The following is an 18,179-nucleotide window of genomic DNA, read 5'->3' as shown; positions in this document are numbered from 1 at the left end:
TGAATGAGCTGAGGCTTTCATGAAGAAACGTAGTGAAGCTTGAAGAGCCTCAGGAAAAGGCAGAGCAATGGCCGGGCACAACCACAGCTGAAATTGTCTCCAACTTTCGCTTTGATTTCCCATTCAGAAAACTTCTTATCTCCACTAAAAGGGAGGCAGGAGTTCTAATTCTAATTCTAATAGGGCCAGACTCCAAGATTCCAAGGTACCAGCTCTTAAAAGAAATGGGGAAAAAAGGATTTGATGGTACCTTTTTAGTTTGAAAGTCACCTTTGAAAAAGAATTCAGAGTAGGTGCAAAGAATGGTTAGCATGGGCCATGTTAAACAGGCGGTAGAATAATGGCTGGTGTAGACCACACTTAAAAGACCTTAACCCACATCTCTGGGGGCATTCCAACATCATTTAGTATGACTTTGATGGCCTTTAGGTTTCTAGCGGCAATGTTTCTCCTTAAGGGCAGACATTAACAGACATGGCCTCAGAGATTAGACACAAAAATCAATGGCTTGAGGGTGTTGTAATGGTTCTGTTCATCGATTGCTTGTGGCTGATGGAAACCAAGCAGCCCAAGGCTTGGCTCAGATTAATGCGGCAGAGGTGAACCAAATAAACCAAGACACAGCAAGAAAATGCCAGCGTAGCTGTAGGACGTGACAAAACATTCTCTGCCGTGAAGCAGCCGAACGCTTTCCTCTGACTCAAGGCTGACACATGGCACTGTAGGAGTGACCCAACAGGAGCCGGCCTCATGCCAAGTCAGCTTGGGGTGGAAATATAACTTTTACCCTGATATTAGGCCTCGCTTCTGTTCCTTACACTCATAAATAGAAGGTTCTTCACAGGATGCTTGACAGAAGCAGCTTCATATCCATTATATTCAGAACCACATATTTTTTCCCCAATCTTCCTTGCAGGAGTCGTCTAGTTCTGGGATATGATTGGGTAGTCTTGCATTGACAGCTTGTTTAAGGTCACTCCACAAAAGTTATATGAAGTGTAAGTCAGGGGACTGTGATGTCTCTTCAGGTTGTTCATGGTGCTTCTTGAAGTACTACCAATATTGCCCCCCAATACATGATAGATACACCCCCATGCTTTCCAGGTGTCCAATAAATGCAGTGCAACGCAACGTTTTTCTAAGAATGTCCCATTGCTGATTATTGCCATAAAAATCTATTTTCCATTGCATTCTTTTTTCCAAAATGGCTTCTCTACATGTCCTGTAGCACACTTCAGATATTGAGTTCTGTGACGAGGTTGCAAAAAAAAAAGTTTATTTCACGTGCCTCTTCCATGATGTTTCTGCAAGCAACCCTGCACAGTGGAATAGTGCACCACCCTCTTGACTGGTCCTGTGTAGTTATATGGAGGGTTAAAAAAAATAGCATTAACTGCTAATCAAGTTCCCAGCCTCTGCAATGTTTATTAAAGAGAATTAGAATTGTGAATTAGACTTTACTGTGTTTACTGTGTTTTATGTTTTATTTTAAGTGTAATTTAAAGTGATCAAACTTACTAACAACTGAATCTATAACATGAATGGAATATACAGTATTGAACAAAGTACAGATATAGTGCTCTAAATCTACAGTACAATTTAGTTGTCAGTTGTTAGGGATGTCTGAAGATCCCTACAAAACAAATCACTTCATCTAGAGTTCTATGTCGTATATTTTTCTACACAACAATACAAAAATTCACTTTTACTTAAAGTAATTATTTTGGTAATATTCAGAACTCTTTTTAAAAGTGTGAAAATTGACAATTGTTATGTTTTCTTTTTTTATTATACAAATGTACTTGAGGATTACATATATTTGATTTACAATCTGCACTTCTAATCATTTCGTTTATTTAAATCTTAAGTAAACATGACAAGCATGGTAAAACATGCGCTAAACTAGTGATGCATATGGAGCTGATGTGGGAACTGTGGGTTGAAATTAAGATATGATATTATTTATGTATGTATCTGTCGATGCTAATACAGATCCTCCCTGTACAAAGAAAAACATGTATCTTCAAAATGATGACTTTACAGCAGAAAGAAAAAAATATTCGAAGTAATTTTAGAGCATTTCTATTGATCCATTTATCCAGAATTATTCACACAGTGTACAGAGCAGCTAAACTAAAATCAGACAGAAACTGAGATACATGATTTTCATAGGACAGCAGTGAATGTGCTGTTTACACTGCGACTGCTACCTGGATCAGCATTACACAGGTAGGAAATGAAGGTATGGAATAAAGGGTCTGTATAGGATCTGCCTTTTCAGTAGCATTTCTCTGCTTCTTTTAATGAACTACTAGTGAGAAATAAAATAACCGGCCGCTACTGTTATCACCAGCAATAACTGCAGCATCTAAAAGGTTACATTTGGTCCAAATGAATCCCAAGTTGCTAAAATCCTGGAGTCTCAGCGGCACTGCAGACATAAGAAGCCGGCAACAGCTGTCTCTTGTAAGATTTGAACTTGCAGGGTAGCCTACGCCCTCTCAGGCTATGAGCGAAATTGAAACAATTTATAATCTTACAAGAATTACTGGTGTTCAATGGCCCGTGTCTTCACATTAGCTGCACATGAATTGTGTTTAGCCTACATCGTCTTTCGGTGATGCATTGAAACAGAGGCGTAATGGCCCTGTGTGTTTACGAAGGGATTGTTTTTGTCTTAGCTAATAAAACATCTAGGCAGCTTCCACTTACGTCTCACTTTTCTTGCTTGTGCTCGTAAGTAATGGCGCATCTCCTCTAACTTAGTTTATAAAGTCCATTCAATCATTCCCCTCTTCTCACTACCAAAAAAAAAACATACCGTATTCAAAGTGATTTTAACTGCATAATGAATTCCTCATTTGGCCCAGGGGTCTGAAATTCAACTTACTGCTAAACAAAATGAATTCAAACTGGACCCTCATCAAAAACGTTAATGGTCTGTGTGCAGAAGAAACAATATGGCTTGTCTACTGTGTACAATCTATTCAGCATTATGGCCTTTATGATCATGTTCGGAATGAAAGAAATATTGTTAAGATCTGAGTCTGACGGAACATTTGTGGGACCTCAGGGCTCAATTTGCTGTGCCTTTCACATCAAAGCTATATTTCTGTACACACTAGACAATGAAGTATCTAATAGCTGTTGAAGTGGTACTAGATCACTTTCCCTAAGGTTTTTAGACCACTACTGTCCCACAGTGATGCTAAGAAAGTCACATGGTCCCCAACTCCAGATTGATTTTTTAAAAAGTGTATAGACAGTCTACCAAGAAGCAATAATTCCATAATTAAAAGACTGCAAACAGCCGATAACTCAGACTGATGTCAGTATTGATATCTTCAGATATCAGTATCCCTCAGAATTTGTAGGTTGTATATTAGCGCATTCTGAGGCTAACTCAATCTAGGAGTCCATTACTGCAATTAAAGCAACATTATGTAGAATTTTACTTAAAAATAACAGCTTCAGAATCGTTGTGATGCTCCACTTTCTTATAAAAGAGAATAGCATCTCTAGAATTCCCACTCCGGCTTCAGCATGCTGCTAACTGCACTATGTAACTCAGGTGAAGCGGTAACCCAAGTCATATTCGTGTAAAATCCTGTAATAATACTCTACCGCTCAGACTTAGTCCACATACCTCTGTCACTTTCAGTGACAGTTCTGTATCTCTCAGCTTGTTCAGAAATGCATGTGTATGTCAGGTCCGCGGTCCCGGTCCGCGGCCCGCAGGCTCTCCTCAGGACTCAGGTTTAGTTCATGTCAAGTTTCACAGACTTTTAGTTTGACGTTCATGTTCTTTTTTTGTATCACAGACTTTTAAGTTGATATCCAGGTTCATGTTGCACATCATGGTTCAGTTGGTTTCACGTGTGTTTGATTTATGTTCTTTGTTCTGTTGATTCGGTTCACCTGGGGCTGTGGTATTTAAGGAGCTAGCGTGAGAACACCCTTTGCCTAGAATACTCTGATCTTGGTGCGTTGCCATCTGATCCAAGCTCACGGTCAAATTTCCTCGTTCTCCTCGATCAACTTTATCGTACTGTTTAGGGGTGTGCCACGTTTCAGCTCTGTTCTGGTTCTGCTTCTGGGTTCTGCAGCTGATCTTTATTCTACGTCACGTAAATTGAGTAGCGCCTGGCAAGCGCAGTTTTGTTGTCCCTCGTTTTCCCCAGGCTCTGCCTGCTGGTTTGTGTTTTCGTTCTGCCTACCCTTCTCATTCCCCCCGTTCAAGCCTAGCTCCGTAGGTCCCACCAGCCTCAGGTGTGTTTTTTGCCCACGTTACTTACCGTTAACGTTTGTGTTTTGGTTATTCATTTGGCCCTGAACTTCGCTGCCTTTTCATTTACGTTTACCCCCTGTTTATGTTTAATAAATTCTCTTGCATCGCATTGCGAGTGTTCATCCCTCCTAGTCAGACCTAGCCAGTCATGACAGTGTAGAATGTGTTCTTTAATGCTGGCTCAAAGCAGAAATCACACTTCCTGTCTGTAGGGGGAGCAATAGAGGGAGCAATTTTGGCATAATGCTGCTTTAACATCGTCCGTCTAGACTATTAATCACAAATTCACTTAGGTGTGGGACTGTATGCTCATCATTACAAATGACATCAGATACAGTCATGGGTAAAATCTGACTTCTGAAGGAGGGGAAGAATACTCCTAGATCCAATATGTATCCGATTTGTGGGCATGGGACCCGATTGTGAACAGTCAGATCGGACTTAATGCATCCTTTTGCTTGTACCCATGCTGTCGTCATTAGCCAGAATCGGCAGGTGACGGAGGTGACGTGCATATATGTATCACTGTGCGTATGCGTACTGTTTCAGGGTCACTTAGGTTTATGAATGTGAACCGAAAAGATCTGATCTACAGAAAAAATCTAAATTGATTAATGAGGCTTGTAATGTGAACATAGCTTAGGTTAATAAGACAACTGCAGCAAGGCGGTTGATTTTTTTTCACATACCAATCTTTATTGGAGTTTATTGGTTAGTTGCTATGCAACAGTAAAGGTGCAAGTTGCATATTTATATAGAAATCTGATTACTCACTTATGTAGATTCTGTTGAATAGCTTTAGAATCAGAGTTTCTTCAGTTATCTGATTACTATGTGCATGTAAACACACTCACTGTCCTGCCTGTCTAAATTAGACTAAAAAAAATGATGGCAGAAAAAAACTACACAGAGCCAAGTTACAGATATGAATTGTGTCGGACACTTGTCATATTAGTCTTTATTGGTCAGCAGGGGTCTCTTCGGGTTGATTGTCTTGTTTTGATGACATACGAGGCTAAAGTTAGGTAATATTAACTCAATGGGTCAAGGACCTCAACTATGACATGGAGAGGGTGGTCAGATGAAAACAACATTAGACTGGGGCCAAGTAAAGCATGGAAACCTAATACAGTGCATGTAGCTCTAGATGCAGAATATTTTTCCATCCAAGAAAAAGAAAGTTCAAGAAATAAACAGATTGAAAAAGAGGACATAATCAGACCTGTACTGTAAAGTACTGTAAAGAGTGGGCAGCTTCCACGTCCCCCATCCTCAAACCAGATGGCTCCATAAGGCTCTGTGATGACTACGAACACGCTGTAAATAGAACAGCGCCTTGGGAACACTACCCAATAGCACGACTGGAGGACCTGTGCGCTGCAATGTCCATACACAGGCAGTTTCCTAAGGCTGGAAATGAGCCATGCGTACAAGCAGGCACTGGTGGATGAGGAGTTCTAACAGTATCTGAGAGGGAACATACCAAGAGAAATTCGGGGAAGCCTCCATGTCCGGGAATATTACCAAAAGCAATGAAAGGAAAGTCTTTAAATGACATTCTGGGCTTTGACATGCAGTCTGCATTTCCAAGGAAACCAGTCTGTTTGTTCTACAAGATGATGTGGAGTATTTAGGCCACAAGATGAATGCACAAGGCTTGCATCCCATGAAGAAAGTGAAGCCTATTCTCCAGGCCTCCGTATGCACCAGTATTTCAGAGCGAAAAGCCTACTTGGCTCTCTTAAACTACTACGGGAATTTCTTGCCAAGCTTGTCAACTCTCTTGGCCTTGCTAAATCAGCACTCGAGGGAAGCTGTTCACTAGGAGTGGAGGAAATCAAGTTCTGTTCACCTCATAGCTTCTGCATCAGAGCCATACTGTTAGCCAGATCATACGTGCGGTCAGACCCAGAGGTGGCAAGACAGGTACACTGAAGCATTGAAAAGGTCCAGTTGCTGCCCCCTTACACTCCTGAGAGTGGCCTTAAAAACACCCTGGTCAAGAACCCACATTCTGGACATTTGCTTGGAAAGATATCCTTGATGATTGTTGATGCCTACTCAAAATGGATGGACATCTACATGAATCCGTAATGATGAAAAATGGTGCTTAACATGAAAGGTCTGCACCTTTCCATCCTTCTTTGAATGTCTCAGCTCAGTAAGCCAGCTGTTCTGACCTTCAAGGAAAGAATGAAGAAAATGAGACACGAGATCCAGAAAGGAGACCAGACTGTCATGCTTTTTTCCCTGCTACTGGATCACACCATATACCACAACTGATCTGTCCCCAGCAGAAGTGATGGTGATGATGATGATGATGATGATGCCAGCACAACGGTTAAGGCGGACCTCTGATTTACTCCTGCCTTGATACAGAGAAGCTTCTCAGCCATGTTCTTATCTATGGCTACAGGCCTAAGTGGATTCCAACAGTGATCACAGCCAGCGCTGGCCCTCTCTCTTATACAGTGCTTACTGAAGCGGGACAAACCATAAAGCGACATGTGGATCAGATTCGAATCTGACAGTCAGAGACAGCTCAGGATCTTACACTGGGCACATTTGTGAATTATAAGAAGAAAGAGGACCTGGAGCTTGCAAGTAGCCTGACTGTGAAATCACCACTCCAGAACTGGTGACTAGGGAGACCCCCAAATCTCCTGTCACTCCATTGAGCATTGAGGTCTAACAGGGAGCACCATCCACCTGCTCACCCTACCGATTTATAATGAAAGTTATATTGAGAAAGATTTGAGTGACTAGAGTTGTAAGGAAAATCTGCTTGAAAGAGTGCAACAGTGAACAGTGAGGAGGATGTGACATATGTGCATGACTGCTATAATTATTGGCGAGCAGGGGTCTCTTCAGTTCTTCAGTAGTAAAAGGAGGATTGTTGCAGGTTGATGACATAGGAAATTTGTATGATTAGCTCTCCAAGCCTTAAGATGAACCAAGACGCCAGTAACTCATCACAAAGTTACCATAGAAGTAAAAGCTTGTGCTCCAGTCTCAGAAACTGCACTGACTGAAGCTGTGTACTGTAGTGGTTAACAACACCGCCCTTCCTGTAGCAGCATGAGGTTCGATTCCCTGGCCATGCAAGCACACCACACTACTAACTGATTTACTAACTGATTTCTGAGTTCTTGAGCAACACCGAACACCGAACTCAACACGAATAAACAAGACAAAATTTTTTCCACCTCAGACTGGAGGCAACGTCACTTTTCATATCTACTGTGGAGCTGATTTTCTAAAACAGCTACAAGCTGTGTGCAGAAGCACTCCTAAAATTTAATCTCCACAAAGAAACATTGTCCTTGTCCTTTTACCACTACCCTGCACAGTTTACTCTTTCTGAGAAGAGATTGTTGGCACCATCTCAAATCCCATCATACTCCCTACATAGACACTACTTTAAAAACTGGCAGCATAGTTAAAAAAGAGTTGTCTAACCGTCTGCTACATTTAAATGACATTAGATCAGACAGATCGTGCACTGCTTGGGTGCAGGTGCCACTATTTTACAACCTGCAAAGTTCACTACATAGGGGCAAATAAGTGGTTTCAGACAGGGCCTCACAGGGTAAACACTTCATGCTGCTTTTCAAAGAGTGAAAGAAGGAGGGAGAAGAGTTCTTTCCAGATGAAACTTTTGGAGAGCTTCTACACACATGCAGATGCAGGTTAAATGAGTTTGATCTTGGAGACACAGCTCCACAGGTGAGGAGGAAACACAATGAGTTCAGTTAGAACTGCTAGCTGTCAGTAGTCACTCGAGAGAGCAGTGATTGGTGGACAGGGCGTTTGTCGGCAGCGATAAATCATCTATCATGATTCATATATTTGTATCAGTCTAAATGTAACTTGGCCCCCAAAAATGCTTCACACTTTGATCATATACAGTAAAAATATTATAAACTAACCCCTCAAACAGTCTGTGGCCCGCCAGCGGCCCAAAAGTCCATGTACTTACTGAATAATACATTTTGGTGTGTAAGAAGCCTTTCTGCATTAAGGGGTAATGAACTCTCTTCTACTAATTGATCTTGTTGTTGAATAGCTGGCAACCCAAGCATAGATGCAGCCGACAGCAGAAAAACAGCAGTGCATCTTGACCTTTCTACACTTAAAGGTGGGCATATGTGCACCAGGCCTCACTGACACTTATTAATGAAATGAAATATTTGTATTGTTTTTATTTTAAGCAGAGTTTTAATAAAATAGTTGTTTTTATTTAGTCAGGATGACACTCAATTGACAGAATTTCAATAATTTGCTGGTATCAACAAGCTACAAATGAGGCTGTGTAGCATTTTTACCTTAAAATAGCAGCTTCAAAATCATGTTGATGCTCCACTGTAATAAGGAGCATAGCGTAGCTGTCATTGCTACTCCTGGGCTTAGCACACTCCTAACTGCACTATGTAACTTTGGTAAAGTGAGCAGGACAGTGCTCACGAGAACTGTGTTATACTGCAAAACCAGAAGTCCTGCAGTATTACTCTACAGCCTTCCAGTGACGGTTCTGGATCTCTCAGCTCATCCAGAAAAAATGTGTTCTTTAGTGGTGGCTCAAAGTGCAAAAACACCTCCCCACTGTAGGGGGGAGCCCACGAGCAAGAAACGCCAATTAGTGTTACTTCATAGGTCAAGGGCCCTGTCCCAATCATCGCCCTAAGCCTCTCTGGAAAGTGCTCTTTTATAAAAGAGGCATTAAGTGTTTACAGCATTGGAGAGTTTAGAGCAGAATTGGCCATGCTTCCTCTCACTCCACCGCTGCAGTGAGGACACTAACGCTAGAGCTCTGTTGGTTTATTCAGATATGGAAGAACCACAAGAAGAAACACCATCTTCACCACGTTCAAATACTCGTATGTGGCCTTGGGCATGTTTGTTTAGAGAGTTAATTGAATACTTATGTACATGAACTCTGTCTTCTACAGTCAAATGCCAAATGAGTTGTGACAGTCCTTAAGTCTGAGCATAATATCACATATACTACATATATGTATGTATATATATATAATATATAAGTTATGTAATAACTGCATAACACAATACTTGTACTTTTACTTTCAGTACTTAAGTAGTACATTTTAGAATAAACTACTTGCAATACTTAAGTACAAAAAATGCTGAATACTTTAGTACTTCCACTTAAGTACGGAGCTTAAAGACACTTCTACTTCTGCTCAAGTCACTTTTTTGATAGACCACTTGTACTTTTACCCAACTCTGAGTCTCTAGTACTTTATACATGTCTGGCTGCAGCAGAAACGCATTTAAAGGATAATGAAACATGATTAGCAAAATAGCAAGTTAACAGAGTTGCTTCTCCAAACTTCAGATACATTTCCCTCAAAACCATTTAAAAAGGGCCATAGATTCAACTCACTCTTAAAGAGCTTCTTTTTCTACATTTCATTGAAATGAGGAGCGTCACTGGATCGCAGAGGATCATGGGTAAGTGCCTTTCACAAAAGCGCGATCTGATGCGAACCTGCGAGAGGGGCTTATTAAGTGCTAATAGGGGGCGCTCGTGAGCACCCTTGTTGGGGAAATGTAAAGAAATGGGACAATCTTGCACACTTAGCGGGCAAACGCAAACCACACACAAGGGCGCAAGTGTGAGTAATGGGACAGGGCCAAGGTTGTGATGAATTGTCACATATGTCAAAGTTCAGGATGGCCAGCCTGTTGACCTAGGATCACCTAAAGGACAACACTGTGGAGAAACCGGAGGCTGAAACCGGATGTCAGTGTAGTGACTTACTGACACTACAGATGCAACCTGTTTACAAGCACTACTGACACAATCATACATAAGGGCTCCAGCTATTTATCTCAAATTTATCTACACATTGTATTCACTGAAAAAATGGCAAGGCTATACAGTTAGGCACATTGTAGGTGCATCATTATGTTGCATTAGCACAGGCTAATTTCTGTAACAAGGATCTGTTCCTTTTAGTAAGGTCATTATACATAATGGAGAATCACAGAGAAGCTACTCTAAGAAGAAGTAGCTTTATTAGAAGAAGCTTATTATAGCCCCAGGTTCTCTTTCTAGGACACGTAAAAAGGTTTGAAATACATATCTTTTCTTTTTTTTAAATGTCAAGAAGTACATTGTGCCCCTACACTTTGAAATCAGAAGATCGCAAATAGTTCCTGACAGTGATTTTCTAGGAGAAGCCTCTGATTTGTATAGAAATCACTTGTGGGTTCTTTCAACTGGTTCTTCACACTCGCATCTTATTTATAGAAATAATTATTTTCTAAAGAACCAAGGTTTTAGCTAGGGTAGAAGTGCCTTCCGCCAAAGGTGAAAGATTTTTAGATAAAAAAAATTAAAGAGCACCTCACCCATGAAATAAGTGACTGTCTTGCACATGACTGCTCCAAAGATGAAGTCCTCCAGTAAGTTTGGGATGAGCGTGAAGGGCATACAGAAGACAGCCATCATAAGGTCGCTGACAGCCAGGGAGAGCAAGAAGGAGTTGGTGACGGTGCGCATTCGCTTGTTGACCATCAGCACGACGATAATCAGCAGGTTGCCAAAGACACTGATGAGGAAGATAAGCGAGTAGAGCAGGATCCGCAGCGAGTCCATTTCTGAAGGAGGAAGAGCCAGTGGTTTAGCCATAGCACTCAGTGGATTGGAGTGTAAATCTCTCAACGCATTAGTTGATTAAGAGCCTTCCGTAAATTATTCAATGAACCAGGAAGTCATTAATTTCACTCCAACTGCTTTACATTGTTTGGATTATTTATCAGTCATCATGCAGAATTCTTGCTAAATGACACACATGCAATTTCAGAGGGAATAAAGACAACAGGACACTATGCAAAGCTTTTTTAGTTCCTTATGCTGGAAAGTCTGGAAATTCTATGTTGGCCCACAAAAGAATGCATATATTATTATTATATATTAATATTATTATAAACAAGTGTTTCCTGTCCACTATATGTCCAAATGTTTGTGGACACCCCTTCAAATGAATGCATTTGAACACACACAGCTTGTCTAGTCCCTGTAGAAGTATTGTCAATACAATAGGACTCTCTGGAGCAGATAAACATGAACCTATTGGCACCATGCTGCCTAGTGCCAGTCGTGGGCTAAAGGGGTATAAAGCCCTCCATCACTGAGTCGTGGAACAGTGGTGCTGTGTTCTCTCGAATGAGAGAATGGTTCTCCATCCAGTGCTGCTATGAGTTCGGGTGATGATCATCTAACATCCTGACCTCACCAATGCTCTTGTCACTGAATGCAATCAAATCCTCACAGCAGTGTTCCAAATTCTAGTAGAAAGTCTTCTTCCCTTTACAGTAGAGACAGTTACTCCAACAAAAGCAGGATAAACTCTTTTTTAATACCCTTGATTTCAGAAGAAACAATAAGTGAGCAGGTGTCCCAATACTTTTGGCCATATTGTGTAGATCTAAAAAAACAATAGGTGGAGCAATATGTGCCTATTATAGCATAGTATACTTATTTAGGTATTTGACTAAGGTATCAAGTTAATGTTAAAACTTACAGAAGCAAAACTCGTTCTTATTCGGCATCTATGAACCCTTGCATATCCCCTGCTTTTAAATTTGAAGCATTTCCTTGACAATGTGGACAAAGGTATTGGGACACCTGCTCATTCATTGTTTCTCTAAATTAAAAGGTGTTAAAAAGGAGTTTAGAATGCTTTTATTGGAGTAATTTGGTTTAGAATTGTGTTGGAGGATTTGATTGCATTCAGTAACAAGAGCATCATCCTCTTGATGCTCTTGTCACTGAATCAACATTTGGGATGTCCCTAAGGTCAGGATGTTGGATAATCTCCACCATACCTCATCCCTGACTCAGCCCCAACTCATATTGGATGAAACACCATCATTCCAGATAACACAGTTCCACTGCTCCACAGCTCAATGCTGGGGGGGGCTTCATACCCCTTCTAGCCCACGCCTGGCATGGAGTCCTATTCCATTGGCAATACTTCTCTACACTCTATAACAACATATGCTGTGACCATCCACCAGACAGAGGTTAAGCCTGTAGGATTGCATTCCAATATTAATCGGATTCCCAATGGAAGACCCTTTTGGTCCATGATAAGGCCTAATCTGTGTCCAGAAAACCTATACTGTCTGAATCAAAGCTAGACAGGGTACAATTGTCCTCTTGATTGCTGAGGTGTTATCTAAATTGATGTAATGGTATAATAATCACTCGCAATGATGTATTAATTGCATGCAACGGCACAACCCTTCCTACATTAGATATGCTGATATATTGGCTCGGCCCTTTTCACACTTGAATAATTCTTACCAAGTCTGAGAGTCAATCATATAGACTCCGACAAGAAAACTGTCCCTTTTGATTACAGTAGAGCAATCACTGAAGTAATCAGGCTCCGCGAATGTCTCTATGAATTGCAAATCTAGACCATCAAGTCACCATCATTTGCCCTGCAGGAGATTCACAGTGTATTTTTGTCCCTCCCTTGCACCTCTGCATCTTTCAAGCTTTTATCGAACTTTCATTTCCAGGTGATTGCACCACCAAACTGGCGTAAGCTCTTTCTTTTGAAGAAGATTGAAAGGAGTTTCATGTGTAAGTCTGCCTGCTCAGGAATCACATAACAGCACAAGCAGGTACGCCCCAACAATTGATAGTAAGGCGTCAGATGAACTAATTAAAGTTCAGCAAATTAAGTTGCTTTGTAGACATCCTTGCCATTCAGTATGAAAAATTAAGGTTTGTAAATAGCTATCAGCATGGACAGGTGGTCATGACGCTAATCCTTTACTTGGTGTAGAACTTGTACAATATGTGGAGGTTCATTCAAATAAAAAATAAAAAAATCTTCAAACCTGCTCATTGAAAGGTTCTCTAAGGAAGCAGAAGTGGTTCCTCTATGCCATTGCTCCTTTTGGGCATTTCTATGGTTGTTCCACACTCTTCCACACAGTGTTGCAGCTGTAAACTATTGTAAGGTACACCATGGTAATCTGAAAATTTTCATGGCAATGAAAATTGATGGTGATCATACTGTGTACATTTGCTCAATACCGCAACTGAAAAGAATGCAACTGACCAGAGAATTACAACCAAACCAAACAATTTATTGATTTATGGTGAAAATAATCAGCAAATTAATTCATTAAGAAAATAATAATTAGATGGAAATAAAATAGTTGAAAAGAGCTCAACCTCACATGCCGCTTTCAATTTGATTTTTTTTTATTTATTCTCAAAAGGGAGATATTTTATATATAATTCCAATAATACATTGTTTAATATTTTAACTATAAAATACATTTTTATTCATTTAACCCATTCCTAACAACATAACAGGCTATTTTTAAGTGTTATTACAAACTTCTATGACCAAAGAATAGCCCCACCAGAGTAATACACATTAGGGTGTAATAGCAGTGTTAAGGGCTTAAGGGTCAATGTCTAATAATAGTAAGAAGAAAAACAGGAACACAAAGTTAAAAACTGGGAAATATCATATACTGCTATGACTATCATACAGTGAAAACCCTACACTCTTAAAACTAGAAGTTTCATCAGAAAGTTCTTCGAGCGAGCGAAGTGTTAAACATACATGTACCATGTAAAGTTTCTATACTCATTTAAGATTTCTTCTGCAAACTTTTAGATCATATGGAGGTTCTATAAACTGCAAAAAATGTTCTTCACACTCACATGTCATGCTTCTCAAAAAGAAATGTCCTTTGAAAGGGTTTTTAGGGAACCAAAAGTCGTCCCCAACCCTGGTCCTGGTGGAACAGTTTAGTGTTTTTCTGCTCTAATACACTACTCAGGAACTTCAACTCAGGGTGGGTTTGTTAATACGCTAATTTCCTGGATCATGTGTGTTGGGAAACAATAAAATGTGTCAGGCAGGGGGTCCTCCAGGACCCGGGTTGAGAACCACTGTTAAGGCATCACCAAAGGCCATAGTGTGAAGGAAGCAGCTGCATTTGCAGGTGTATGGAAGGGTACGGTCATACGGGTCTACCAGCAGTGGCAAAAACTCCAGTCTAGAGGAAATTCTCGTCAGAACTGTTACTCTTGATTCTCGTCAATCTTGATTCTGTCCATCAGTTTTGTCTTTCAGACACAATTCTGATGAGAATTTCCTGTAGACTGGGATTTCTGCCACGGCTGGTGGACCCATATGACCATACGCTTCAATACACTTACAGATTTATCTACTTCCTTCCCACTATGGTTATTGGCACGGCCAAATGCAATCACTCCTTTTGCCAATGATTAACGTCTGCCCATTTTCCACACGTCGATTAACATTTACTGCCTCTTCTCAATCTGTGAATCCTGTCGCGCACCCCACAGGTATGTGTTGGGTGTGCTGGGAGATGGGTAAACACGCAGGGCTCTTCCTGGACAAGGATTGAGAACTACTGTTTAAGGCATCATGTAAAGAACCTTTTAAAAAAGGAGGTACTTCAAGGGTTCTTAAAATCAGTGGTTATGTAGATTTTTGGTTAAATTGCTGTTTTCTATGTTGGAAATCTTCTTGCATATTATTGTTTAACTATTCTGTACTACATAGAAGGGCATAACTTCAGTTATTCCACAGTTATCAATACACATGACTGAGGACAGGGTTTGACAAAAAAAAAAAGGCCAGTGACAGTTCCGTCACAGTCAGTTCCTCCACCCAGAGCAATAAAGCTCTCAGTAGAGCACAGCCTAATTGGGCTCTTCTCCCTCTTGTAAGAATCGATAAGGCCATCAGATCAAATCAAGGGGAATCTACCTGATAGTAGCTACATTGAATAGACAGGGGGAATGAAAGCAGGTTTTAGGTTCAGCTGATGTAATTCTTATTGGGAGGTTCTTCATGACAATCGAATTCAATTGGGTTTCTAATGATCCTGTTGCTTTTTGACTGATGCCTAGTGGCTCGTCTCCATCTGGTCTTCAGAAGTGCTGCTTTAAACATTGTTTAGGCCAGCATTCTAATAAGTTCACCTTAATTAATGTCAGTCAATGGGGCTTGTCTTTGTGATTTAGCATGTCACATGCATAATTAAACCAGCTAACGGGCCTTGCAGTAATTTCAAGCCTATTAAATGGTTCCAAACCAATTTATTTGGGCACCATGCCAAATGTAAGAGCGCTAATTTTTAGCTCTGCAAGGACTTTTCTCATTACCATAAAATGTCACTGCCACAGTACAGCAACAAGGCTCATTCCTTCAGCAGCAGAGGCGAAGTGACAGCTCTCGTCCAAGAGATAAGAAACGGGTGTGTGATAAAGTTTTAAAAATGAAGCCAGGTAAAAAATTGAAGCCATTAAAAATGAGACGTGAGCATGAGGAACGCTCTGGGGAATGTGAATGTGAGGCATCCTGGTTGATAGGTCAGGTATAGGACTGACACTTAAGGAGTTTCGCAATTGCAATACATATAGTAACGTAGTAATTAGTGAAATAGAAAAAGGGAAAAGTCTCAGCAAGGGTTCATTAGGCAGCTAATGCAATGTCGTAAAGCTTGGATGACAAATGTATATGGAAATCTAGGCAAAGAGTTATGGTCCGCAGAATGATTGTGATGAATGGTATTATCAAGAGCTAAATTCACTTACAATGTGAGTTATGGAGCCTCAGCCTATAGCTTGCGTGTTCCCTGATGGTAACATAATTACTATATGATTACCAACTGGGCTACTGAACAATTCATAACAAGAACTACTGTCTGCCAGGCAGCATGCAAGACTGTTAACATCTAGTGCTTCTTCACTTTTGTGCAAAAGTGCCTTATTGGCACCTTCCTGGTCTTTATCTCCTCCATTTTACTCTCTATTACTCTGTATGAGGATGACAACGTTTGAATGATTGTCAGAAATTGTGTTGATTAGTGTTGCAACAATGCTGATACCGTATCAGTATCAGCGCTGATACTGGCACTTACACACAGAATTGGTATATAGGCAATAGAGAGCACAGATACCATGATGCTTACCAATGCCCTACCTTTTTTTTCCATAGAACATTTTTGTTGATATACTTTATGATGAAACCAAACGTTTAAACAACCAGTAAGTTCTTCCAATTAATCAGACATTTAATGCAATTTAATGCTTTTACTTTTACAGCACTTTATGAGATTTGAGATTATGCTTCCCTACTTGCATGTTTTTCTGCATTGTGGAAATTTGTATTTTTTCATAGCTCTGAAATGTTTCAAATTTTCAGCTACTCAACCAGTAAAACACTGTTCTTTCAAACTTATTAGATCTTATTTGGGATAGGATATTAAAAGTACAACCTATTAAAAGCAGAACACCATAAATGTCAGGATTTATAGCCAGTTATCAAGTATTTAGGTAAGAGTTGGTGTCAGGATCGGTACTCTGTATCTGCAAATACTTGAACATCTGGTATCGGTATCAGAAAGAAAAAATTGGTATCGGTGCATCCCTTATGTTGATGGTCTAATATTTTATAACAATGCAACTATTAGTTTATTTAGTTAAATCATTTTATTTACTTATTTATTTGTGTTCTATAGTAACTGCACTTCCTCGTTCCTCAAACCAGTGCTATCCAGGCCAAGAATCTTTAATACAGCTCTTATAAAGGTCTGTTTTTGGGGCTCAATAAAAACAAATGGTGCTTTTAATGAATTTAATGATTGAATGATTAAAATGCGACAAGTGGTTAGAGCAGTACAGCAGCACCCGTTATGCCTAAGGGTCTGTTTTCTGTCTTTCTGTAAGAATAATAGTCTTAGTACGACAAGAACCATCATGCATAAGAAACAGGTGTTTGGTCTGTCCCTACTCACTTGGTCTTCTTTACAGAAATTGCTTCTACACCTGGTGGGTGCATGCTACATGGACACGGTGCAATTTTTCCTTATTATCAGCAGGATCTTGGGAGACATGGTGAATGCAACTACTGTTTGCTCACTTTCCAGAAAGAATTTTAGAAAGCCAGCGCTCTCGGCATAAGACTAAACATCTGAGCCCTGGAAAGACTTGTGGGCTCGCGTCACTGGGTTTTATCTCACTCTTACTCCCACTCTCTCACTCTCACTCTCTCTCTCTTTTCCTCTGTCATCATCTATCTCTATTCCACTGAGAGCGTGTTTTATAGTTTTAATCTGAACCCCCATTCTATAGCTGGATGGCTCCTGCCTCAATATTTCTCTCATATCAGACCTAATTGTCTGTCCTCATATTTTCTGAAATCAAGCTGCACCAAACTCATAAATAACGAAGGTTAGGCAGCTCAGATAAGATGGACTCTCTGACACATTCATTCAGCTTCCAAGACGTTTCCAACAAAGTATTTTTTTATTTATACCTTCCCTGTGGCAAACTAGGGTTTGATGCCCTGGCTGGGCAAGCCCACCACGCTATACCAATAAAAGTCTATGGGCAAGTCTCCCAGAACTCTACCTGTGTAACACAATTCATGTAAGTCGCACTGGATTAGAGTGTCAGCCAAATGGCAGAAATGTAAAATGGCATCAGCAGTTGGAATTACGTGTAGAATAGATGTAGAATAGCATTTCACTTCAAATGACACAGTTTATTTTATACCGCCTTATGAAAAGCCACATTCTTAGCAAATGAGAGTTTTATATGGTAGCCAGAAAGGTTGTCTGGCTTGCAACAACAAGAGAACCCTTGCTGGTGCTGTGCAAAACCATTATTTAAAGATTTTTAAGAACCCTTTTTCAGCACTATATAGAATATTTGTTCTTCCTTAGTTTGCTAGTGCGGACCACACCCTGAGGTAAAACAGGAGGGCGTACTCAGAAGTGTTTTTGGCCAGGAGTCCGGGTCAGCTTTTCTGTGGTCTGCGTGTGAAGCCTGCCCTAAGCCCCCCCTCCTTTAGAAAGG

The 18,179-nt window shown here is 40.4% G+C and overlaps 1 protein-coding gene across 1 annotated transcript in view; it reads right to left on the bottom strand.

The window, feature by feature from the left end:
* The window catches only part of cckbra (cholecystokinin B receptor a), a 35,020-nt gene that overhangs the window by 14,179 nt on the left and 2,662 nt on the right, over positions 1-18,179 (bottom strand). Inside the window, exon 2 of the mRNA XM_072657422.1 lies at positions 10,661-10,909. Coding sequence (XP_072513523.1) covers positions 10,661-10,909 — 249 coding nt within the window. The remainder of the gene's footprint in view (positions 1-10,660; positions 10,910-18,179) is intronic.

Source organism: Salminus brasiliensis, chromosome 15 (assembly GCF_030463535.1).
Source record: "Salminus brasiliensis chromosome 15, fSalBra1.hap2, whole genome shotgun sequence".
NCBI classification, from domain to species: Eukaryota; Metazoa; Chordata; class Actinopteri; order Characiformes; family Bryconidae; genus Salminus; species Salminus brasiliensis.
This window is presented reverse-complemented; position numbering and strand designations above follow the sequence as displayed.